General features: G+C 32.6%; 3 protein-coding genes and 2 long non-coding RNA genes across 5 annotated transcripts; 2 read left to right on the top strand and 3 right to left on the bottom strand.

The window, feature by feature from the left end:
- Positions 1 to 39: 39 nt before the first annotated feature.
- On the bottom strand, positions 40 to 5,720 carry LOC124445933 (guanine nucleotide-binding protein G(i) subunit alpha). Its single transcript, XM_046996718.1, has 9 exons — positions 5,399 to 5,720; positions 3,984 to 4,026; positions 3,609 to 3,750; positions 3,128 to 3,285; positions 2,922 to 3,050; positions 2,631 to 2,760; positions 1,239 to 1,392; positions 890 to 1,099; positions 40 to 701 (listed from the first exon to the last, which is right to left on the bottom strand). The coding sequence occupies exons 1-8, from the start codon at positions 5,514 to 5,516 to the stop codon at positions 909 to 911; spliced, it is 1,065 nt and encodes a 354-aa protein (XP_046852674.1). The 5' UTR covers positions 5,517 to 5,720; the 3' UTR covers positions 40 to 701; positions 890 to 908.
- Positions 5,721 to 8,889: 3,169 nt separating this feature from the next.
- LOC124445932 (protein sister of odd and bowel-like) lies at positions 8,890 to 13,069 on the top strand. The gene is made up of 7 exons (XM_046996717.1): positions 8,890 to 9,031; positions 9,612 to 9,790; positions 10,008 to 10,485; positions 10,733 to 10,861; positions 10,971 to 11,093; positions 11,163 to 11,271; positions 11,574 to 13,069. Exons 1-7 carry the CDS (start codon positions 8,905 to 8,907, stop codon positions 12,610 to 12,612), a joined length of 2,184 nt encoding a protein of 727 aa, XP_046852673.1. The 5' UTR covers positions 8,890 to 8,904; the 3' UTR covers positions 12,613 to 13,069.
- On the bottom strand, positions 10,520 to 11,176 carry LOC124445935. The gene is made up of 2 exons (XR_006948304.1): positions 11,092 to 11,176; positions 10,520 to 10,770 (listed from the first exon to the last, which is right to left on the bottom strand). It is a non-coding gene; the product is annotated as an uncharacterized LOC124445935 (long non-coding RNA).
- Positions 13,070 to 13,518: 449 nt separating the features above from the next.
- LOC124446619 (E3 ubiquitin-protein ligase MARCHF1-like) lies at positions 13,519 to 17,619 on the top strand. The gene is made up of 3 exons (XM_046997458.1): positions 13,519 to 13,849; positions 16,133 to 16,528; positions 16,759 to 17,619. The coding sequence occupies exons 1-3, from the start codon at positions 13,793 to 13,795 to the stop codon at positions 17,077 to 17,079; spliced, it is 774 nt and encodes a 257-aa protein (XP_046853414.1). The 5' UTR covers positions 13,519 to 13,792; the 3' UTR covers positions 17,080 to 17,619.
- A 3,167-nt stretch (positions 17,620 to 20,786) lies between these two features.
- LOC124446952 lies at positions 20,787 to 21,719 on the bottom strand. The gene is made up of 2 exons (XR_006948564.1): positions 21,665 to 21,719; positions 20,787 to 20,831 (listed from the first exon to the last, which is right to left on the bottom strand). It is a non-coding gene; the product is annotated as an uncharacterized LOC124446952 (long non-coding RNA).
- Positions 21,720 to 25,001: the final 3,282 nt, after the last annotated feature.

The raw sequence follows: 25,001 nt of genomic DNA, 5'->3' as shown, positions 1-25,001 counted from the left end.
GCCATATATTTTGATTGGATTTCTATCAAAGGAACTAAATTTAACGATGTACACGATCTTTATTTCATCCAATTAACATTTTACATCCTATTGTATGATGTATGATTTATTAAATAAAAGCAATAGTAAGAATTACCCACACAAACAACAGTTCAACAGATAGTACGATTAAGAGAAATATTTTCATTGAACCTTTGTACGTAACTTGAATATATCTACACACTGACTTTTGTAATATTTTGCCAACAATAATCTGTCATTTCTAATTTTTTTAATTCGTTTCTGATAAGATATGCTTTTTGATATTCGTTTTTCAAAGATTCTTGATAGATCGGGAAAATTTGAACAAGCGTTGAAAGCGTTGAAGGTGTATGAATAACTATAGCAAAGTTTAAGCAACGTTTGCTGATGGTTTCATTAAAGTTTTTATGAAGATCCTTGCCCTAGCTTGCATATAATTGATTACATGCTATATAGAAATTCTAAATTTAGTAATAATACAAGTTTTCCTAACATATCTATTACCTATAACATATAGACCAACTTATAACATTTCATTTGTATGTACTATTGCAAAATGTATGAAGACGTGTTAAAATACAGATGTCAAAGGTTCAGTCAATTCAATAATTGCCACGAGTTGTCATATTGATTGTGGTTAGCATTGCTTCAATAGCGAGATATCTTTTCTTTTAATAGCTCTGAAATAGATGTTTGATGTTAAATACAAAAATTTCGTACAAAATATTGATACAGAAGTACTGCATATAAGTAAGGCAACTGCACGCAATATCATACTTACCAGCAACATATAAATATCAAATTTACGAAAACCTTATTCGCTAACTTATCTAATTTCGGACAAATATACTGTTGACAAATATATTACCTCAAATAACATGCCATGACTAGAAGAGTCCACAATCCTTAAGATTATTCTTAATGATGACATCAGTAACAGCATCAAAGACAAACTGAATGTTGTTAGTATCTGTAGCACATGTAAAATGCGTATATATCTCTTTCGTGTCCTTTCTCTTGTTCAGATTTTCAAATTGCAATTGAATATACGCAGCGGCCTCTTCGTAAGTGTTCGAACCTTAAAAGCAACAAAAACATAGACGAATATAATATTGGGACATGAGAAGTAAAACTCAACGTACTCAGTGCTGCCAAAATTTTATGAAATTAACAATAGAACGAGCTAATGTAAAATTTGAAGAGAACATTCACTTTACCTGTGTATTCAGGAAAGCAAATGGATAGAGGAGATTTTGTTATTTTTTCAGAAAACAAATCCTTCTTGTTTAGAAATAGGATGATGGAGGTTTCTGTAAACCACTTGTTGTTGCAAATAGAATCAAACAGTTTCATGCTCTCCATCATACGATTCTATTTAAAACGAAATTAAAATATAATAACGTTCATGAAATAGTAAACAGTTCACGTTCTACCATTATTTTTAATGCTCTTCAGTTTTTTTGTCTGGTATGTCAATATACTCAGTTTTAAGTTTTACAATTAAAGATTCCCCCTCAATAGTAATTTTAGAGGGGTAACAGTGCTTAAATTTTGAACCTATAAGGACAGCTGTGTTCAGGGCAGACTTTTATCCATTAAATGGAACAAATAACCATAAAGGCAATGCATAGATCACAATTTATGTGGGGTCGAAATTTAAAAGGAAATTTTTTACAGTACTGTGCAATATTGGAAGAAGTAAAATATTCTATATAGAATGGAAAAGACGAACATGTTGTCTCTAGAGGACAACATATTACAGCGATCCACAAGTATATATTTGTTAAAGGTACTGAAAGACACTACGTAATTTAAATGGGTGGTAAGAAATGAAAATTGAATGTTTAACTTTAGTTAAAATAAATTTATACAACTCATTTTTGATGTAAGACTATAATCGTACGGAATATTATTCTATTTAAAGTGAACAAGGTAGCTACGCGTACTTAAGAAAAAAATTACGCACAGTGAACTTTAACTGATAGAAAAAGCTTGATGACTATTTTTTCCGTAAATGTTGACTATGTATTAACGCTAAATTCACAAGAACAACACCAAAGCTCTTCCAAGACCAATCAAACCTATTTCCCAATAAAACTATTTTTCTACACCTAATTATTAACGTTTTAGTATACAACATGGCAACACTCATTGTGTTGATGTTTATTTTCATATCTCCACCTGCGTTTTCTTGCATAATATAACAACTCGTGATAATGAAATATTGAAGCATCTGATATAGCATGTTCAAATAAGACAACAGCAACACCTAATCTTTATTTTTATCATACGTATGTTTTTAGAACATATGGTATTCTTTCTCCCAAAGCTAATTGATAATTGAAAGTAATTCTCAAATAAAGCACAACTCGCCAGACTAATTTTAAAAGAATTTCCTTTTGCTAGTTATAAAATAAGCAGCTAAATCATTATAAATTGATGCAAGGATTCCTCCAACGGAAGCTAAATGCACTTTATTCACTATACACCATGTATATTATTTGAAAAAGGTTATTGTAAGGGGAATTAAATAAAGCAGTTGTTGATATGCAGCCCAATGCTACAAAATTACGAACACATTAAAATTCTGAACAATGATTATAACAAACCATTTCATCATCTTCTGCCAACATAAGATCGTAGGCACTCAAAGCAACACAAAAAATGATAGCAGTAACTCCTTCAAAACAATGTATCCATTTTTTCCTTTCTGATCTTTGACCACCAACATCAAACATTCTGAAAGAAAATACAATTTAATGTACTGTGAAAACAGTACACATGTACTACAGCAACTACTACATAGCTCAATATACATTTTTAGTTTAAAATGTTTCATATTTTCAGTTATGATGTCTTCTAACTTTTGCATAACACCTTTGCCACAAACACTAACTCACTTGAAATGGAGATCTTTAAAGGTGAAATGAGTCTCAACTATTCCTGTTGTTTTAACTCTTGTTCTTAACACATCTTGTTCAGTTGGTATGTAGTCCTTTGATGCCAGGCGATCCAACGAATTAAGGTAGCTAAATTTCATAAGAGAAGGCAGATCGTGATGCTTAAATCATGAAATCAACAGTTATAAACTTCAACAGAAGCATACTATGCAGCTGAGTCATTCAATTGATATTCTCTTGATCTTCCAAAACATGCTTGGACACCAGAATCATTCCACAATCGTTTCATCAATGACACCAACTGGTCACTAAAATCAACATCATCCATTCCTCCAGACATGGCAAAAAGATTTCTTGCATCATCCTTAAGAGATTGAAATACATCAAAAGGCAATAGAACAATTTATCTGTCCGACAACAGTAAATAATACAACATTAAATATTAAGTCAAAATCAACTGGAAGACCAAGTCAAATGTACAAAAAAATTGAGTAAAAGTCACTACATCCTATTTGCTATAATTAAATTTACACCCAGACTACCAACAGAATTCAACTCACATAACTCATCTGATCATCATCCAATATTGATAAAGATAGGCAATGCAATTATTCACAACAACAATTAAGAATTTTAATGATTACTTACTTACTGTGAGAAATTGAAAAAGCTAAATACAATACTTACAGCATGTCCTGGCTGTGCAAATTCTATTTTCAATGTCCCCATTGCTCTGATTATAGCAATCATGGATTGGATGGTATTGCTATACACCACTTGCTTGTATTGAAGACATTCATCTTGTGAATAGCCACTCTCATGAATAATTCTTAAGAAAAACAAATAAGCAATAGTTGTCAATCGTCAAACAGTGAATTTAATTGGATTAAATTAAGATAGTGAATGATCAAAAATAATTCTCAAACTAAGATGCAATCTTCATCTACCAAAGAACCTCAATCTCTATTTTTATAACCATTGTTTATGTCATTAATAATGGAGAACAAAATAGATGAATTCTGCTAGAATCACTTAATGCATTGTAAACATTGTATTGCTTACTTCATTTGCTTCACAATGGTACTCTTGCCAGATTCACCAGCACCTAATAAAAAATATTATTTGTCTATTTGTCCATTTTACAAGTTGGTAAACATTGAAAAGCTTATTCCATAATGCACACCATTAAGACCTATCTGTTCTAATTTACTTGGATATCAAATTGTCTGTTAAGATTAATTTGAACAAAAATAATACATGAATATAGAATAAATTGAGAAGACTGTGTTAGCTATTAAAGTAAATACTTTTGCTTAAATAATAAACAGCGACATAAACTAAATTATTGCACGTAAAAGAGCATATGACTTGCACCTATATACTTTATATACTTCGAAAGATACTTTCTGTGATATATAAGAACCAAATGAGCAAACACTACCCAGGTTCAAGAGAAAAAATGAAAGGAACTTGAAGCAATTAGGAATTATTAGTTTTAAGTACAATTATGTCGATTTTCTCTGACCTAAATGTTGATTTGTATATAAAAAATATGATGAATGTCACAAATTATAAATAACTTTATGGATGAAAGAGCATTTTGTACATTATTGAAAATATTGTGAAGACATCTGCATGATAATTTATCAACAGCAAATCAAAGATTTAGGACACAAAGAAAACTTTTATGAATGGAATAAACATTCAAGTTGAAATGAACTTATAAAATCCTCTTCTTACCAAATTGACAAATTTTAGATCGCATATATAATAAAACGAAACGGTATAATGAATTAAACAGTTTTTTAGCAAGACTTTAACATGGGATTACAAAAAAAGCAAGGAATAACAAATAACAAAAAAAGAGTCAAGCTGATATACAACATTGTGATATAAGCGGAAAAAAAGTTTCCATAATTTTCCAACAGTAAGCAATATACCAAAACAAGCAAAATCCGGGAGGAAATAAATGTTTCATCGGGGTGTGACATCCCAGTTGAACATCAGTAAACAAACGCAATTACAAGTTTTGCATTTTGAATAAAGACGAATTCACAAAATATAACTTTAAATATATCAGCAGAATTAAATTAATGCAACAGCGTTAGTTGAAACAAACTGTGGACTGTACACTAAAAGCTTTCTTGCAATTACTTATCTGCCGACGATTAACAGTCAATGTCGAAATTATGCACTAAATAACATCATAAAGTGTTAAGGCCAGACAAAGACTAGTATTTTGGACATCAGATTTCCTCTTTGAGAGTATTATCTTTGCTTATTTGACTTCGTTTGAAAGACGTAAAAAAAAGACGGCGATTTCAACAATATTTCGAATTTCACTAAGAAGCAATGATATGGCCCTACACCGGCTGGGCCTTTGGGAATATTCAATATAGCACAAAGTGAAAAATAAAATCCACAACGAAAGTAGCATACTTATACCTAAGTGTGACAATGCATTAAGCTATACCTACCTAGTAATAAAAGTTTTACTTCTCTAGCAGCTTTTTCGCCATCTGCACGAAGATTTTTGTCGATCATTTTGCTTCGTTCGACGGCAGCTTTATCTTCAGCACTCAACGTACAACCCATCTTTGAAACACTGTCCTGCAGTAATTTCAAGCGTCAAAATACGAAATATTCAATGTTTTATGACCTTTAACTGTATTACACGACCAGTTCTAACAAACTACTGTTGTTTTGATCTTATTTTAACAAAAACCGCTTCATTCTACAGCCGTCTGTAAATGTGAACGCTGCTCAATTTACTTGATCAATACAATTCACATAATCAATGTCGTGCAATGCATTGTGGGTTTTATGATTAACAAAAGAAAAGGCCCGCCCGGAACTAATTGTACAATTCTTGTATTGGCATGACCATTCGTGCATTTTCAAAATATTTGCTCAAATATTTGTTTAATTTGACTATATTACTATATGTGAGGAAATGGAATTGAATACAAAAATTAGCCAATTTCAGTGAAATAAATGAAAAAATTACCAGTTGCCTATTGAGCCTTCTTGAAAAATTAAATATAATTACAAAAAAGACTTGATATTCTAAGCAGAAAATTTCAAAACAGATAATGTCTTGTTTTTTAGCAATGCTAACTGGAGCAGCATTAAGTACGCGCATATGATCATAAATACAAATCAGACATGTCATGTGCTGACCACATGGTTGCTGTGGAAATACAAATATCTGTAGAGTGTATCGTTTTGCAAATTTGCATAAAAATATGCAGAAAACAAATTTACATCAACAGAGCAATGAAGATTGCTTACTTGTGAACTGCCATGTTCATTCTATTATGACGCCCACAAAAATACATTTTTCTGTGAACAATAATTTTTAAGTTTCAACCTTGGTTTGAAGATTAAAAATTGTTGTCTCATCAAAATGCGCATGACCTTACATGTTAATTGTTGTAAAACGAATCAAAATAATTTCTAAGAATGCGCCGTATTTTAGTCTAAGCGTGTGAGCTAACAGTTTGAGCCACTGAGCTCACACATATGGTGACATAAGCATTGCCATATTGAATGTAAACATAAAAATTTTTAGCATAAGCTGAAAGATGAACAAAAGAAAGACAAAAGTAGACTTGAATGAAAATCCCAATGTCTTTGTCTTTGTAAAGAGCTGATTACAAGCCGATTGTAAAGCGCAGATGAACGAGCTTAATTGAAATTTTTATTATTACATGGTAGACTTTAACCCTGGAACTAAGAATCCCAGAACAAAACTATTTCTCATAAGTTTCTTATGATAATAGACTCTCAGAACTTGTCCAAACTAAAAAATACCAAAAAAGATAACATTATGACCTCGTTACACAGAGTCAATACTTGAACAAGCAAACTAGATAAGTCAATATTAACTTCTTTTCGATGTAGCAGGAAAGCGTGCTTAGAACAAAGCCATTACTGATTAGTTAATAGACCTCAAACCACAAAATGTCTTGGGCAAAACGTCTTGGGCAAAATGTCTTGGGCAAAATGCCTCGAGTTCGATGCCAGAGTGCAGGTTGTACTAAAAGCAACTCTATCACCGTTCTATACTTTTTTTCTTTCACTGTTTTGTTCATTTTTTGCAAAACTTGTGATCAACTTTTAATTTTTGATTGTTTCTACATCATTCTATCGTATACACGAGAAACCAAAGCATGGATTTAAAATAAAACACTTGTTTTACCAATGGTTCCGATCTTTCATCAATTCTGTGCCGCTGTATCATCATATGTACCAAAACCAATTAATTCAAGGTGGATTAACCCTGATTATTACTTTAATTAACGATAGCGAAAAATATTGATCACAATTAAATTCTGGACTAATGATTACCGATGATGAATAAACTGGGCAGAGAAAAGACTTCTCGCATAATTTCGTCAGTGATACGCTGCCACAGTTAAACTGAAGACTGAAATTAATGCAGATAAATGATGGTGCTATATTTAAAATAAAATGTCTTTATCTCTTGACAAATATATCAAGTAATTACCAACAAACAATTATTTTTACCCAAAATTTCCTCCATTAGGATATGAAAGGACAAATCTTAGGGCCAATACTTAGAAATGATAATCCACAACTATTGCTGCATGCTTTTACTTCAATAATTCAATATTGCTCTTTTTAAATTAATCAAATGACAAAGATAGAAAGACGACGAAGATTCTATGGTCCTATTGCAAATCATAATAATCATTAAAGTGACTGAGGACAATACTTCCCAATCTTTTTGCTAACCACGAGAAGACTTTCCTATACCATTATGTGTTAGAAATCATAATTTTCAACATCAACACGGATGCAGAACATTTGACTTGAAAAAAGCTGCACACTGAAAGTAAGGAAGAACTTGTGCATTAGTTTTCATGCCTTTATTTTGATTTTGTAAATAATCATATTGTTTGCTTTGACAGACAATAACTGTTTTCAAAGACTTTTAAATTCACGAACTCTCAGAATTTGATTTCCTCAGTCCTCACCATTTGCCACCTTTAACGCACGAAGTGGCACATGGGAAGCTACTTATCAGGGCCGCGCAGCAGGTGTAGCTAGGATGCTTATGCCCCTCCCCTCCCCGCCTTTTTTGCTGCGCAAATGTTGAAATACAGTTTTCATTTAAGAAATAAAAGATGTTTACTGTGTTTGCCCAGGCTTATGCAAACCGAGGAGACCTTTGAGAGGAGATCTTTGAGAGGAGACCTTTGAGGGAACTTGAGAGCAGATCAGTGCAAGCCCGAGACCGAAGGTCGAGTGTTGCTCATGCTCGAGAGTTCTCACAAACGTCTCCGAGTTTTGAATAAGTCAGTGCAAACACGAAAAACATCTTTTATTTTTTTTATAAAATAACAATAATGCATAAAAGACAGACATTTTAATTTTTCCTCTAAAATGTATTCATGATCGATTTGCAAATTCTCTTTGACTGATTGTTTTGATCGATTTGATTGGTTGAGCTCAGATGTGTTTTGCCAACATAGCTCTAGACCAATCAGCGCACGCGTTTCATTGTGTTTCTTTTATAATCCTAAACAATAAAATTTGTATCTTCTGTCCGCGTATAGACAATGGTGTAGACATAGTAAACACTGACAATAACTTTACTTTGGCCTCCTTATATTTAAGATCGATGCACTACCACTGCTCAAAATAGGTTGAAATCTTAGCAATTTCAAATTTTTTATGCTATCTCTTCGGAGAAAATCTGATGAGAAGGTCGGGTAATTGTTTTATCACAACAGGAATGAATTATGTAAATAACAATTCTGCTTTAGCCAATTAAATTCATTGTACCACGTGATGTAAGCCGTCCATGCCTTCCCTACATTCTCTTCATAAGCCTCCTCTAAAAAATTATCAGCCTCGAAGAAGGAAGAAAGAAATTCACATTGATTTTTCGTCAAAATTCAACAATATTATGAAAGTTTGAGTTAGCATAAGCAACAAAACATTTCCAGTCATTCAAATGGCAACCGATCTGCATATATCAAACTCCAACGAGCCCATACATTCGCAACTTGACACTGCGACCACAGCAATGCAAGCTGTTTCAAAGTCAACTTCTTTGGTAGAGATAACTGAAACTACACACGGTAGGTCTTAAGTATTGAAGGTACAGATCACGAACTTCTATGATCTTCGAAGACTGATTCAAATCTTCCGGTTGCACCCAGTCTTCAAAACGAAAAACATATCTTATGCTTTCCCCCAGTCCTTTGTAATAAAGAGTTTTCATTAATATCATTGCCCCAGTCCTTTCTTCAAAATGAACCACTTTGTGATAGCGATGTGGCGCCAAACTCAAGCTTTTCTATAGTTGTGCGTGCGTAGAATATATTGTGTGAATGAGCCATATAAGATATTCTATCGTTCATGTTCAATTTAATGCATTGAATGTGAAGTTGACAATATGGCGCATTCATTTATGGTCAAAAAGCACTGTGTATTTTGTACTTGCCACGCTCCCATCTGATTATTGCAAAATGCAATATTTACGAAAATATCGATACATTTTCCCTGTTAGAAAATTTTTACTTCTTTAGTGATATTTGCGTTTACATCAACAAATATTTTACATGTGCCATCGCAAAGGCTTGATTGAAACTTCACATTGACAGGATGATGAGTGATCAAATATTTTAAGGTGATATTTTTGGTTTTGGGTTTTGTTAGTAAATGGAACACAAGAAACATCAGGCAATGATGAAGAGGTTGCAACTGCATCTACTAGTGATATACAGACAGCTGAACATATGCAAGGACAACAAGAAGCTTACTTAGAACCAATTCTTGTTGCCATGGAACTTGGACAAGAAATTTTGGAAAGCAATGATAATAATGACGGTGATATGGTCAGTAACAGATTAATTTTATTTGTGCTATGTGTTCTAAAGAATAGATCAAAAGATTCCCCTCTAAATAACTTGAAGAAATCTTTTTTTTTATATTTTACAACTTGTCTATTGGTCATTTAGCATCTTCCTGATATGAATGGGTTTTCAATGAGTCTATTGCAGCACCCTTTTGTCTAGTAAGTGCAATTGTAGACTGTGTATGTGCACTTATTAGGTTGGTGAGCATGAAAATGAAGCTACAGCTGTTGAAACTAACACATCAGAAAATACCATTCCAACAGATGGTGATGGTTCTACACCTAGTATGGTTACTATAACACACGAGCAGTTGTCAAACCTTTTTGCCAACTCTAACTCTGGTAGCACTGCAGGTAATGTTATAGTGACCTCATTACCTGATGGTAATTGCCCGCAAGGCAGTTTATCAATAGCTACCATCTTACAAGATGTTGCCTCTGGTATTCAATCAGCATCGACTGGAGTAGGCTCTACGACTATACAAGCTGATAATAATGGTGGTTCCTACTATCTGGTCACCCAAGGGGGTACTATACCAATAGTCATGCAATCAGGCAGTGCAATAGTCAATAATCTGAACTTGGTCAATACAGCTTCAGGTGATACATTTGTTCTTAATCAGGATTCTTTACCAGAGGGAGTATTTTCAACCTCTGTGCAATCAGACTCTGTAGGTAAGTCAAATTTATGGGTATTCACTACCTTTTCTTGATCACAATTGAAATTTGTGATAAATTACCAACTGTGTGTTTAAAAGTATATTGTTATTACTTATTAGGATAAAAACTATTTTTATCATTTCTTAATAAACATAATTTTTAGCATTGTATTCAGTATTCTTTAACAAAAAATTTTTAGAATTAAATTCTGTTTGCTTCTGGTAGCTGGTCAACCATTGTTGTATATGATCTATTTTCTTAGATAATTCAGAGAAAGTTGTAAATACCACTGGACAAGATCTAAATGAAGCAAATGATGAATTAACCACTGCAGCTGCTGCTGTTGAAGGGCATAAAGAAGAGTTGCAAGAAGCCATAACCACTGCGCCAAGTGAGAGATTAATTAAAATAATTTTATTGTATATAGTATAATATATCCCCCAAAACATTTTAGCTTTGATACATGCTGCTGCTTATTCACATTTTTCTTTGTATTCAAGTTCCAGTGGTTAATCAATCATCTGGAAAACGTCGTCTCAGTAATGGTCCTCGTGTTTGTAATCAATGTAATAAAGCATTTAAATATCCATCAGACTTAAAGAAACATCTGCAGATACATACTGGTAAAATATATGTTTGTGGTGAAGTGACGTCATTTTCTATTTGCTCATTTCTTTGTATTCAATATCCAGACGTGAAAAAGTTCAAATGTGAAGAGTGCAATCGATTTTTTCGTCGTTATCACCAGCTTGTTGTTCATCAGCGTATTCACACAGGAGAAAAACCTTATGTTTGTAAACAGTAAGTAATTCTGGCATGCCTTTCTTTTGTAAAATCTTTTTGGGTTTGCAAGCTTTGAATTTTTCATAAGAAGTATTACGTTCCATTTATTTCGACAATCCTTATCCAGTCCTCAAAATACAATTCTTATCCTGAAGATAATATTCAATTTTTTCAAAGTTATCCAATTCCTACGAAAACAACCATTTCAAATACATATCACTCTTCCAGTCAGTAACAATGAACGCGTGATTTCACTTGTTTTGAAAAACTTGTATGTGTTAAAAATCGTTAAAAGAGTCTTATTTTATTTCTTTTCACAGTTGTGGCACGGCGTTCCGTCATGATTCAACTCTAACCATGCACATTCGAACAAGGCACGAGCACAAACGACCGTTTCGATGCGAATTTTGCGATCACACTTTTGGTCGACTTTCACATTTACGTAAACACGTGAAGAAAGTGTGCGGTCCTAACAAAAACCAAAAGCAGGCCAATACCATTACTCAATGCAAGTATTGCGAAGAGATCTTTCCAAATAAGATTGATCTTCGAAAACATACGGCTACCTGTGAAAAAAAAGAATCCAAACCAAAGGATCCCAGTCAAGTCACCTTACATGTCTGCAATATATGCAACAAAGATTTTGCTAGTCCTTATAACGTCCGACGACATCAGATAACGCATAGTGACGAAAGGCCTTACATTTGTGAATTCTGCAGAAAATGTTTCAAAGAAAAATCTTCGTTGACTAAACACATGAAACGTGTTCACAAGTGTAAAACAGATGATTCTACCCCTTGTGAATTGATGGTGAGCATTACTAGTGATGATCAGCAGTTTGAAGTCGTGTCTGTGCCAGCAAATGATGAAAACATCTTAGCCAGTGCTAATGCTGTAGACACCAGTAATGAAAACGTCAATAGAGAAAGCACAGTTGATCATTCGGCACTAGTTCATGTTGCCACAAGTGTAATGGTTGAAGAACTGTTGCATAGTGACCAAAACATGGCAAGTGATCCTACAGCAACCTCCCAGACATCTTCACAAACTCCTGTGTACATGGCTGAGACATGTAAGGAGGATGCCCATCAACTTGTGGCCGAAGATAATGTTGCGTGTCTAACCGATTCTGACATTAATCCTGGTGATGGTTTATTACAAGACTCAACAAATGATTCAACCGAGGAGACTGCCATGGCTGTAGACGATAATCATACCACTGGATATAATGAACATCACCAACTTTCAAAGTTAGATTCCACTTCTGTTCATTTACAGCCCATTGAGTTAAACAACGATGATGACAATTCTTGCGTTATTCCATCTGTTGTTGCTTGTGATGAGCAGCGTAAAGATTAAATATCTTTAACTGAACTAAACTTCATACTACTTTCAACCATGTCGGCAACTGGTTTTCTCGTGTTTTCTATGAGATGTATAATTAAGCATTTGTCCTGTGAACTAATGTTAAATGTAGCTAGTATCAAAAAGTTGACTATCACAGCTTTTTTAAAACATCTAAATGTCAAAGACACGACAAGATATTCGGGTTTAATGAACGAGTGTGGCTCACGTTGGTTTGTTTAGTTTAAAGCTATTTTCTGTTGTGAAAAAAAGAACCACTTTAGCTTGGTAAAACGTATTTTGGTCAAATTATATCAATTGTATGATTTTTGTTGAGCAAATTTGAAAATGTCTTCATTCCGCTATCGGAATGAACGTGATGTTATTGTGTACAAAATATTGAAAGGAGAATAGCGGTTACTGCCCTGATATTGTGTATGAAATACTAAATACATGATTCTTTCAAAGAAAATTTGAAGTTATTAAGACATTGCTACTGAAACTTTCCTTTCTTTTCCATGTTTAGTGACAGTGCTCGTTGACTACTCAAATTCAAACAGATTGCTCCAGACGGTTGTTGTTATTCGCTATTTCAAATGTTAAACATTTTTGAATTCACCGATTCTACTTTCCTCGAGCAGAAAAGCTCGTTATCGACAAGCATACGAATGCACCTTAACTAACTTACTATTGTTTGTTGATGTTATAACTAAGAGATGAGTTTTATTTGACGTATGCACGTATTTACTTATAAATATGCCTAATTTAAAAAATAAAAAAACGTCTTCCTGTAGCTATCTTGGCTTGACTTAAGAAAAACGAAATATAATGCGTAAGCATAACTATGTGTCACATGGTCTATAATGGCCTTATCATTGTGTTTACTGTCATTTGATTGGCTCATGAGCAGATGTGCTGTCTTTGTGTCACCTCCAAGGCACAAGAGACAATTTGCTATTAATGGTGGACGGCATCGTTTTTAAATATCTGTATATTTGACCGCTGAAAATATGTTTTATGTTGCGGAATATCTGTTTCAGTTTTACTTGTCATTTTATCTTGACTAGTTGCTAGTTACACCGAAGGGTTTAGCACATCGCAGCCTGAACGGAAACTGAAACTGAGCGAGCTTTGAAGAAATACATAAACAATTTTTTTGCGTACACTTAATACATATTTCGACCTCCTGAAGAAAATGCCTGTCCGCTCTGTTCACGTTGAATCTGCCGATGAGAAAGATATTGTTGAACAGGTTTGTGTTGTTTTTTAATGTCGTTCCGAAAAGTGAAAACGTCAAATTTCACACGGAATTCATATATGTCATTGAAACAAGGCAAAGTAGCGATACCATATACAAATTTAAAGAATATTTTTAAACACTAGTTCTCCAAATTTACCGTTATTATTCATATCTTCTTAATCGTTGTGCTATAGCCTTGAACGATTTACAATAGATTTTTAAATTCTACCTCTGGCCCTCGTCGTATTTTATTCTATCACGCATTTTCTCCTTTATTGACATGTTTTAGAAAAGACCTATGGTAAAGATATAAGGAAAATGTCAACCGGATAATTTATTGTTTTCCCGTAAAGCATCGTTTTAAACTATAATTTTCAAGTTGATAAAACGGAAGTACGTTGATTGTTCGCCATTTTAATGTTTTCATATATAAGCGTGCAATTTTTTAAAACTTTTGTCTTCAATGAGTTTTTGATGTAAATATGCTCTTGTAAAAGTTAATAGTAACGAAAGGCTTCAATTTTATGTTGAAATCGTTTTGTAAAAGTTTATGAGTAACTACACTCATATTTCAGTTCAACAATAGTATCGACGGGCGGCCATTGAAAACCTCCCCTATATATGGACAATGTATATATATATATATATGTTGGTGTCAAAGGTACCCATATTTTGCTATCGCCCCCAAACCGCTTTAAGCCCTCTTCCGTCCGTTTAGGAACGTTTAACACATTTTGTAGATCATCTGTTTTATGAACTGTTTTCTTACGTAAATATTCAAAATATGCTTGTTTTTTTTTGTCACTTATGCCATTTGATAAAATCCAGCTTTTAAAACACTTCTTGTGGCGGGACATATGGAACAGACGATTTGATCACCAAAATACTCAATGTCTAAACAAAGTTTATAATGTGGACTATTAGAATTGAGAATGATGTTACATTTATTGTATAATGTATGGTTGACAGTCCATCATCTAAACTACCAAAAAAAAACAATTTTCATCAAATTTTCCTTTCCAACAAAACTAGAGTCAATTGTACTGCTTTAATATGTCGCTCCCTTATCATCTTCATATATAAAGGAAAAAGAGTTGTTGGGAAATGAAATGGTTTACTCCTGGGGTTTTTTGTGATTCCCAGCACATGCACCTGTTAAATTATTAACAAACTAGAAGTCGCCATTTTTTGTAATTGTTTATGATGCAGTTTTAATAATTCATAAATCTGTTGGTGAATGAAGGCCTTGGATTATATTTCGTTGAACAAAAACAGTGAAAAGTGAAATTCCTGTCCCCCAATGAGAATCTTAAAATTTTAGCAATGGATGATACAGTTAACAAAGAGTATTTTAACAAATTTCTTGTTAAAATTAAAAATAAGTTTTCTACATCTTTCAAGTATTTTTTTGTGATGAAAAACATGTATAACATTTACCCAAACATAATCTGAGGAAAATAGGAAATACAACATGAGAAAATCATTCATGTATATTCATCACAGACATTCTTAGTAAAATATGTGAAAAATGTGAGAATGTGTGAAAGCATGTAAAAATATGTGTGATAATAATGTTAATTGCATGCAACGTTTTTTTATGATAAGCTCTTTAAGAGTCTGTTATAGAAAATAATCTACCTGTTTTTGTTTTGTAGTCATAGGTCTATTAAACCTTGCATTGTATTCATAATTATCAAAGTATAATAAAAAGCCCACCTGGTCTCCGATTTTTTAATTAAGTCTTCAATTTATATCTTGATATTTTGTAATCCATGTTTGTACCAATATCAATATATTTTCATGGTTACACCACTGAATTTGATAGACATTATGTTTAAGATGAGCTATAATATCTTAAATATATTTTTTCATTGATAAGTATTTATTCTTTACCTTGAGAGATGACAAACTGTATCAAAGCAGATCTTCGGGCACATACTTGTGTTTCACCAATCAAACATAAATTAAATGTGAAAGAGATGTATTATTTCGTGTATTTTAAATAACTTGCTAATTAATGTTATGTCAAAGTTCACAGATTTGTACTTATGGTACTTGTTGAAATGTTGTAGAAAACGTCAATTTTTCGTGGTCACTCGCATGACAGCACATTCGCCTTTGTATTTTTTTTATGAAGTTACCCTTCAGTAGCACAATAAAACCCTGTACTTACGAATAGTAAATGTTACTTGCGTGATGGAAGAACCCCTCATTATCCAAAACATCAAAGTTTTGAATGGATGATGCTTCATAATGTCAAAGTTTTTAATCTTATCGTTGTCATGTTTTATAAAGGCAAGTGAAGAAGAGGAGTTCTTACCTGCAAGAAACAATGACGAGAAACCACCAGAAGAATTAACTGTACCTTCAGATTCAGCTAGTACTGCCAGTGAAAGTGATAGAATGCATGTCACCAGTTTTCATGAATCAAATAGCTGTCTAACAGACATTAAGCGAAGTGTTTCTTGTATATCGAGCGTATCATCCAATGGAGCGTTTTGTAGAATTTGTCATTGTGAACGAACAGAAAGTAATGATAGTACATTGATCAGACCTTGTCTGTGTTCTGGTACACTGATGTTTGTGCACCAGAGTTGCCTCCAAAAGTGGATTAAAAGTTCTGATATCAAAAAGTGTGAATTATGTCAGTATCGGTTTGTCATGGAGGCTAAAGTTAAACCATTCCGAAAGGTAAATAAAACGTCTTCAACCAAAGCTCATAAATGATTTCAAATTTTTTTAATAGACTATTTTTGACGTAGTATGACAAAAAATTTCACGTTTGACTCTGCGAAAGAGTTCGTTTAAAGATAAGCTTCCCAACTTTCCTTCATGTGGGAAAGCATACGTCCTTTCCTGTGTGACGTTTTCCAAAATTTGTTTTTAACTCTTATTAAATTATCTCTTTTTTTTTTAATCAGTGGCAGTCATTGAAAATGACTCACAGCGAACGAAGAAAGATTCTTTGCTCTGTGTCATTTCATGTTATTGCTATCACGTGCGTTGTTTGGTCTCTGTGGGTTTTAATTGATCGCACTGCTCAAGAAATTCGAAAAGGACATCTTGGTTGGCCATTTTGGACTAAGTTGGTTGTAGTTGCCATAGGCTTTACTGGTGGACTTGTTTTTATGTACGTTCAATGTAAAGTTTACGTACAGCTATGGAAACGACTACGAGCTTTCAACCGTATTATACTTGTGAAGAATGTCACCGAAGAAGAAGACGTAAAGGAGTATGTATAATAACGATTGCACATAAAAATCAAGAACTGCACAATGGTTGTATAACATTATCATAAATAAAATGCAAATAAAGTTAACACCAATACAGTTAACGCGATAAGTTAAGTTTAAACGTTAAGTCATAAAGTGCTTTGCTGTTTTAGTTTATATAATAACGTAGTTTTCTTGAATCGATCATTTGTTTGGCCACGAAATATAAAACATGCATGGTTACCTACATATCAAGTATAAAAACTTTGCAACTATGTTCAGTTTGGCTTTTGTGTTATGGAAAATTTATAGAAGAAAAGGTCTTTTGATAAACATTGTGGTGTCTATAACTAGCAGCTCATAATCTTAATTACTTGTTTAAAAGCAACACATAATTCTTTGGTGGATTTTTTTGCATTAAACTGTTATTATTATTTACTTTGTAAAGTTGTGATGAACCATTGAAATATATAACTTTTGAGTAAAATAAGTTCAACTAGATTTGATTTTCATCAAATTATGAGAGTTTTTTGTGTTGTACTATCCTTGTATTAAATTTCCTGCCCTCTACAATCTGTTTTTAAATTGTATAAAAAAGAGCATTGATAAGATTTGTAGTATTTGTTTTTTTGACCAAAGCCATGTGTTAGCTGATTACTCAGGTGGACATTTTAATAGATATATATCCTGTTTTATATTGCTTTTAGTTTCTATACATAATTGGAAAAAATACATAGAAGTTTCATTCTCCAAAGAAAGAGCTTTCCCATCTCTATAAAATGTACATGATTGACATATTCTCTGTATTATTATTATTTCGTTTCAATCATCTTACGCAATCCGCTGCTATAGCGGAGATGCAACCAAAGATCACGAAGATAAATACTATAAGTGAAAACCAGTGGCGTAGCTATGGGGGGGGGGGCAAGGGAGAAGCGCCCCCCTGCTCAATTAGCAAAACTATTAAAACGCACACTAAAACATACTTTAAATATTGGAATTCGAGTAAATATATTTTTAGAAAATAAGGGATATCTTTGTTTTTTAATTTTCCTTGTTTTAATATTTGAGTTCAAGGCTAAAAGCGTGGACAAAGAACGTTGAAAAGACGACATCTACGATATTAAAATGACGACTTTCATGAAGTGACAACTTTTTGAAATGACGAGACAAATTATACATATGAAGACTACTGGAGTGTTTTAGGCAATAAAACACGGTCTCCGCATCAGAATAAGCGAAATAACACAAAGCCTTTACACAGCTAACGCCTCTAAACAACGAACACTTATCTTTGTCGAAAGCTGTCAGAAATCAATGAAAAGCTCCACTGTATTTAATGTTTCAGTTTTATAAATATCAATGTTTATCAACCTATTTATCGCACTTACAACAAGAATTTGCTTAACTTATTATTCATACTTCATACTTTAGTACAATACGCTCACGACAATTAAAATCTATCCTCGTTGGTGATTAGAACATGCTTAGTTCATCACTGGTATTGTAGATAACATGGTCTTTTTTAGTAGCTACTGTACTGTGTATAGGCTACTTTAAAACACTAAATGAAACAACCTAACCTACTGGCAATAGACAAGCATGGTTTCCGAATATTCTCCTTATCATAGCCACTGCAACCATGCACAAAAAACTTCATTTTTCTAATAGATCTTTTGGAAGGCGATATGGTTTCCGACTAAATAGTCGAGGAACTGTTTGCAAATCAAACAGAACAGAAAAAAAGTGCTGTGACCATAAGTGTTCGGTTATGGTCTAACGCAATTGTTCCTTATAAAATAAGCAATTAACTATGTAAGATAGTAAACATTTCGTCCAAGTCACGTGTTTTTCATGTGCATATAAAAAACCGTGTTAAGATTTATAATATGCATTATACAGTCATTATAATTCATTTTCTTAAGCATTTGAACTAAACGACAAACTTTTTTATCATAAACATGTTTCGACTTACATCAAGTCATTTTCAATATGAGAATGAAGTAAACTTTTCCGATTCAAAGGAATTCTTTTGATCGCGAAGCATAGAGACAGCTGTCCAATTTATTACGTATATAAAACATTTCCAAATCATATACAAAAACAGGCGTCGTCATTTCTTCTCTGTCACGCTTGAATTTGTTTCACTGTTGTAAATTTCATTTTTCAAGTATTTCGTCTACCTCAATTAACGAATTAGAACATCTGTCATAAATGTCAGAGCATTGTTTATGCACAAAATATGCAGATACAAAGTTATGAATAAAAAGAGAAACATCTCTAACATTGTCACAGATATTACGAGTGGCGTAACAAAGTGTTGACGACTTTAATATGCATTTGTCAAAACAAGTTTAAGAAGACAAAAAGCGTGTCAAAAATATATGATTGAAAATTTGCTTACCGCATATACAAGCATCAATTTCGGAGTTCGCTCCGTCACAAATTAATTGAGAATTAATCTGAGCATGCGTAGTCAACTCCACCAATTCTCCAAGTTCATGGTCACGGCAACGACCAATTGTATGTACTACTACCGAGTATGGAGTAATTAGCTAACTCTGTCACAAATTTTCAGATAAAGCATCTGCGCATGAGCAGTCTGTTGACTGACGTTTCGACAACCTTAGCGGTAGTCACCTTCAGAGTCCAAGTTATTTACAATGCTGAGTTTATAATAAGATACATGATACGTGTTAATTAATAAAAGTAAGAGGATAAGGTGTGCTGAAATATTAGTGATAATTACATGGCAAGTATTATATGAGTGTGATAGAGATAAGTTAGAATATTTACAATTGGAAAATGGTGTTAAAGTGTTGAAGTTGTATGTTGAGATCAGGTTTTTGTTTGCGTATGTGTAAGGCTTCTTGCTTTCTTCTAACTTATAACTACCACACTCATATTATACTTGTCATGTAAATATCACTAATATTTCATCACACCTTATCCTCTTACGTACTTTTATTAATTAACACGTATCATGTATCTTATGCAAGAATGTTATATGACTTAATGTAAGTGGAAACATGTTTATGATAAAATTTTTTGTCGTTTATTTCAAATGCTGAATCAAATCTCGTGCTTTTGAGATCATATGGAAATTCATTTTTTATTCAGAAACATTCAGTTTCTACGTGTAAACGTTATATAGGATATAAGTTTTGCTGTAGCTGGTCTTACGTATTGCTCAAAATTTTTCGGACGCTCTGAATCACTCTTTCTAAATGGAGATGAGGATTTCTCTAAAATTTTATTGTGTACTTTCTTACTGCGATCAATTGGACATCGTGTCTTTCCTTTTGTTCATATATGTCCATCAGTTTGTCGATATCAATTTTTAAGTAATCTTCGTCGAATTCTATTTTCTTTTTGTCACTTTTCAAAGATCATTCGATCTTATCTTGTATTTGAATTTATGTACTTTGGTACACTGTTTTCTTGATAAGACACCTTTACCTTTCACTTCAGCTACACTTATCAGACCAACATATAAATTGTCTTCACTTTTTCCTTTACGATTACTATTTGTGCTTCTTTTTAATACACCTTTTTTGCAAAGCTTAGAATTATGCTTTGTCACAATAATTCCATGGTTTCCATCTACATTTTGGAGCTGCCTCTGACTTTGATTGGTTATTCCTTGTTTGAAAAAAAATGAATCGATTGAGGATTGGGCAGCTGAAAACCTCAAATAGATAGAAAGGCGTTCATCTTTAACATTTCTGTGGAATTGATTTTGCTGTATCTTCCAAATTGTCGTCGAACATGCCACATCTCATCTGCAACTTTCAGAGAAGAAACGCTTTTCTGAGATCTTACATTATTGATAACATTTTAAGAAAAACTAAGTACCACAGTTATTTCCTGATGTTTTTGGATTGTTTAGAAATATCAAAGACGTGTTTTTTAAAGGAGGACAAAAAAAATTTTTCACATATTCTCTTGTTTTCCTGCTTTTTCCTTTTTGATGACTTGATGAAAATCAGATTTTAATTTCAACGCATTTTAGAAGCATTAATTTGGTATTCTTGCAAACGTCCATTGGTTTCAATGCTCGATTTTCTTAAATTTTTTCTTGTATATTTAAGTAGACAGTTCAGTGAACAGTTTCATTTCTATAATTCATCCCATTTGACAATTGTACGTATGAAACTTTTTTTCCCATTACTTCTTCATTTCATTTATCAAAGGTAATGAAATTGAAAAGTCTCTGTCTGTCATGAGCTTTCCAAGTATCTGCAGTTTTGAAAATCATTTCTCATGAATTGCTAGCTCTTGCTGTAGAAAACTTTTCGAAGAACGTTTGTTTTTAGGATTTAATTGTTTCAAGGTGACGATCTTTAAATCAATGCAAGCATTTTTTTTATCAATAAATATTTCTGTGCACATGATAAGGTTTGAGATAAAAACATTCATTCATCGGAAGTATGATGTCGCCATGATGTAAATAATCCATACTATTCTATGTTTGGACAGCTAAAAATTCCACGAAGAAAAAAAATATTTCAAAATTTTATTCCGTAAACGATACCTTACGTAGACCTTTCAATAAGACCTGTGTTTGCAATGTTATGTTCGTTCTTTTAGTAATATTTATTTTTGTAAAACAAACCTCTCAAAATGAGCTGAAATTAAGTTCAGCAAAATTCTTTCTACATGAACGATACTTTGTCAAAACTGTCAGCAAATAACTGTCGATGTCAGTTTTGTCAGAAATTTATCCAACTCATTTATATATAATTCTTTAAATACACAAAATTTATCCCAGATATGACGCCGACTTTGACTGTTTTTTTCGTAAAACAAATTCCTTTCTCGATGGAAATGCAGGAATATGAAATCTAAATGGTTCTTTTTCTGGGTATTTACTTAAGCATTTCTCTACTTTGTTATGTCTGTTCTTTATGCAATTAATCTTCTGACATATTACCAACAAACTTTCTCCTTGTTCTTGTTTTTTGCGCCCCTTCTGGGGAATAGAAGCTTTATTAGACAGAACTACTTCACCAGTTGTCTTTTTGCCAAAACTAAACGGTTGTGTTCCATAAGAATACATCTTTGTTTGATATACTATTTTTTTCTTTGCAGAAATTTCATCTAAACTGTACTTTCCGCATGCAAAATTGATCCACGATAAACGCTGTATAGATTTTTTGTTTTCTTTAGTAACATTCAATTTTGGTAACATTTTTCTTTTTCAGATTTTTTCTTTCGTGATCCTTGTGTATGTAGACAACACCAGTACAACGTACAATTTTCAGTAAATGAACGATCGTCAGGCGCTGTTTTATTTAAATTAAGTGGAATCGTACAAATAATGCTTTTAAATTTCAATCATTTTGAAATATAGATCATTTGACTTTTCGTTTGTACATTGTTGTGCTCTTTTTAATACCTGATCAAACTTAATGCAGGAACATAATCTTCCATTAAAATGACAAATGACTTCACACATGATGCCACTAAGTCTTTAACGTGAATTCTTTAATACAGAAATACTTCAAAGCTCAAATCAAAGTCACACACATTTACAGTGATTTACATCAATAGATTTATTTACAATTGTTTTTATTTTACTTTAACAGGAAAGTTATTATTTTTCATCATGGCGAAACAGTCTTCACTTTCTCGTTTAAAAGCTGTCAATTGTTTTTTTTTAACTTCTTTATTTCCAAAGATTTGATTTTACATTGCATGTGATAATCATTTTCTTATCCATTTAAAGTTAATTAAAGTATAAAAACTAATTTTGTTTACAGCTGCTATTCATATGTGGAAAGGCAATATTATCGTCAAGTTATATCACTTGGTGTTGGATGTGAATCAGTTTGCACAGCTTTGCACGAAATTATTCATACTCTTGGTTTTTTCCATACATGCTCAAGAACTGATAGAGATTCATACGTAATTATTTATGACATAAATATTCAAAAAATTAATTGTATTTCACTATGAGTGTAGAAAGATCGATAATTAGGGGCGCTCATAGTTATAAATACATGAAGATGCAGTATTAAGCTTCTTTGAAATTTATTGTTCTTAAAGGCTTATACCATGCATATATATAAATATGAGCCACTCTAATTATCGATCTTCACACGCACAAGTATTTCACTCTAAATCATTTGATGATAATTTGATGTACAGTCAATGTCTAACTGTTGCCTTTCATAAATGTCGATAATGTAATCTTATAGGCATGGTTCACAATTTTCATAAATATTCGCATGGAAAAATTGACCATCTGAACTCTCCTTATGACATAACGTCAATTATGCATCTTCCTTAAAATACGTTAGCAAAGAACGATAAGTTAAACACAATTCAAGCAACAGCTGGCTCGCATATCAAACTTCGAAAAACTAGACATTTATCTCAGGTCGATAAATATCAAATAAATGCTCTTTATAAATGTGCTGTAACTGGTACAAGATGTTTTACTGCATTGGGTCTACCAAATGGTGTGATAGCCGACAGTGTTATAAAAGCAAGCATTTATTATTCAACTCTTTATAAGCCTAGTGCAGCTAGACTTCATAGAGTACTTTTGCAGTTTGACATGGCTGCTAATGCATGGCTTTAGGTAAGTTCTATCAAATATTTTTTAATAACTACGAATAATAATTCAAAACGTTGGTTGCAACATGAAAAAGAATAACAATTTTCAGTTTTTTTTGTATGTGTTACTATGAACTGTTGCCAATGTTTCAAAAATATTTTTGTTTATGTAGGGTCATTCAAAACCTTGTTTATTGACAAGTATAATACAGGGAATAAATAAAGTCATCGATAAATGCTTTAAATAAGGAGTACGTTTACAATTTATATTGATCTTGGTCAACTAGTAAAACTAAGTATTGAACTAGTAAGAATAACTGGAATTGCTACACAAGGATATGTACGAATGTTGTATGATGAATATACTCAAGCATATACTTTGAAAGATAAGACATCTTACTATTGTAAGTGGTATCATTACATATCAACATGTGAAGTATATGGAAGCACTAAGGTATATATGAAATATAACTTAAGCACGAAAATACATTTCGTACGCAGAAGAATTTTGGCAAATTATTTTGGCAACAAAATGAAATTAAGCGTAAATCTACGATTTACAATTTAGAGTTTACCAGGAAACTGGGATGGATGGTCAGTACAGCATAATGCACTGGTCCATCGTTTTACGCAAGATATGAACGACTATATCCAAAAACATGGATTAAGAAACCTTGTTTTTGTGTGGCGCTCTGTGGTTGTAAAGGTGAGTAAATAAAGGATGAATGAATACAAAGATTAACTTTTCCCTAAAGATTAGGATTTTTGGACTCAAAACACATTTCTACGTTTAATAGCGTTTTTTTTAATAACCATAAAAGCAGGCTTGAGCCAAGACGGTAATGAGGGGTGGGGGACATATTTATATATTCATTTTATAATCCGTAAAAAGACACTCGATTTCAAAAGAAACTAATACGGCATGTCATCATGCATATGTGAATATGCCCCTCCCCCAAATTATCGTTCTGGTAACGGTTCACATTTCATTGTAATTTTAGCATAAAATTGTATTTTTCTCTTTTTACTGAAAAGAGTATAATAAATTTAATCATGCAGTCAGACGCAGTTCACTCAGCCTTCGAATAAGAATACAGTTAGTACTACCTTTAGTTAAAGTCACAACTGTTTTATACAACTTCCTTTTGTATCTGATGCATAGATTTTGATATTCAACCAACTTTGTTAAGCATTGTTGCATGTGTGGTCCACAAAACAAAAGTTCTAAAATACTCGTTTATGCTGTTAATTAAGTTAGTACGAACATCGCTCGATTGAATGTCAAGAATAGTTGTCTCTGATTTCACAATCATTAAATTTCGAGATGAAAACCTACCTTTATGTAGAATGATGCGATAAACGATATCCATAAATTCATATAAATCTTTTCT

This window comes from Xenia sp. Carnegie-2017, unplaced genomic scaffold, assembly GCF_021976095.1.
Source record: "Xenia sp. Carnegie-2017 unplaced genomic scaffold, XeniaSp_v1 HiC_scaffold_22, whole genome shotgun sequence".
In the NCBI taxonomy this organism is placed as follows: domain Eukaryota; kingdom Metazoa; phylum Cnidaria; class Anthozoa; order Malacalcyonacea; family Xeniidae; genus Xenia; species Xenia sp. Carnegie-2017.
Note: the sequence above shows the minus strand (reverse complement) of the source record. Positions and strands in the feature narration are given on the sequence as shown.

Excerpts from the sequence above, each read along its gene's own strand:
- LOC124445933 (XM_046996718.1), bottom strand. The coding sequence starts at position 5,516 with ATGGGTTGTACGTTGAGTGCTGAAGATAAAGCTGCCGTCGAACGAAGC. Across the intron at positions 4,027-5,398 it reads AGTAAAACTTTTATTACTAG|GTGCTGGTGAATCTGGCAAG; the intron begins GTAGGTATAGCT and ends ATTTTTTATTAG. Across the intron at positions 2,761-2,921 it reads TTTAAAGATCTCCATTTCAA|AATGTTTGATGTTGGTGGTC; the intron begins GTGAGTTAGTGT and ends ATTTTCTTTCAG.
- LOC124445932 (XM_046996717.1), top strand. The coding sequence starts at position 8,905 with ATGGCAACCGATCTGCATATATCAAACTCCAACGAGCCCATACATTCG. Across the intron at positions 11,094-11,162 it reads ACATCTGCAGATACATACTG|ACGTGAAAAAGTTCAAATGT; the intron begins GTAAAATATATG and ends TTCAATATCCAG. Across the intron at positions 11,272-11,573 it reads AAACCTTATGTTTGTAAACA|TTGTGGCACGGCGTTCCGTC; the intron begins GTAAGTAATTCT and ends TTCTTTTCACAG.
- LOC124446619 (XM_046997458.1), top strand. The coding sequence starts at position 13,793 with ATGCCTGTCCGCTCTGTTCACGTTGAATCTGCCGATGAGAAAGATATT. Across the intron at positions 13,850-16,132 it reads AGAAAGATATTGTTGAACAG|GCAAGTGAAGAAGAGGAGTT; the intron begins GTTTGTGTTGTT and ends TGTTTTATAAAG. Across the intron at positions 16,529-16,758 it reads AAGTTAAACCATTCCGAAAG|TGGCAGTCATTGAAAATGAC; the intron begins GTAAATAAAACG and ends TTTTTTAATCAG.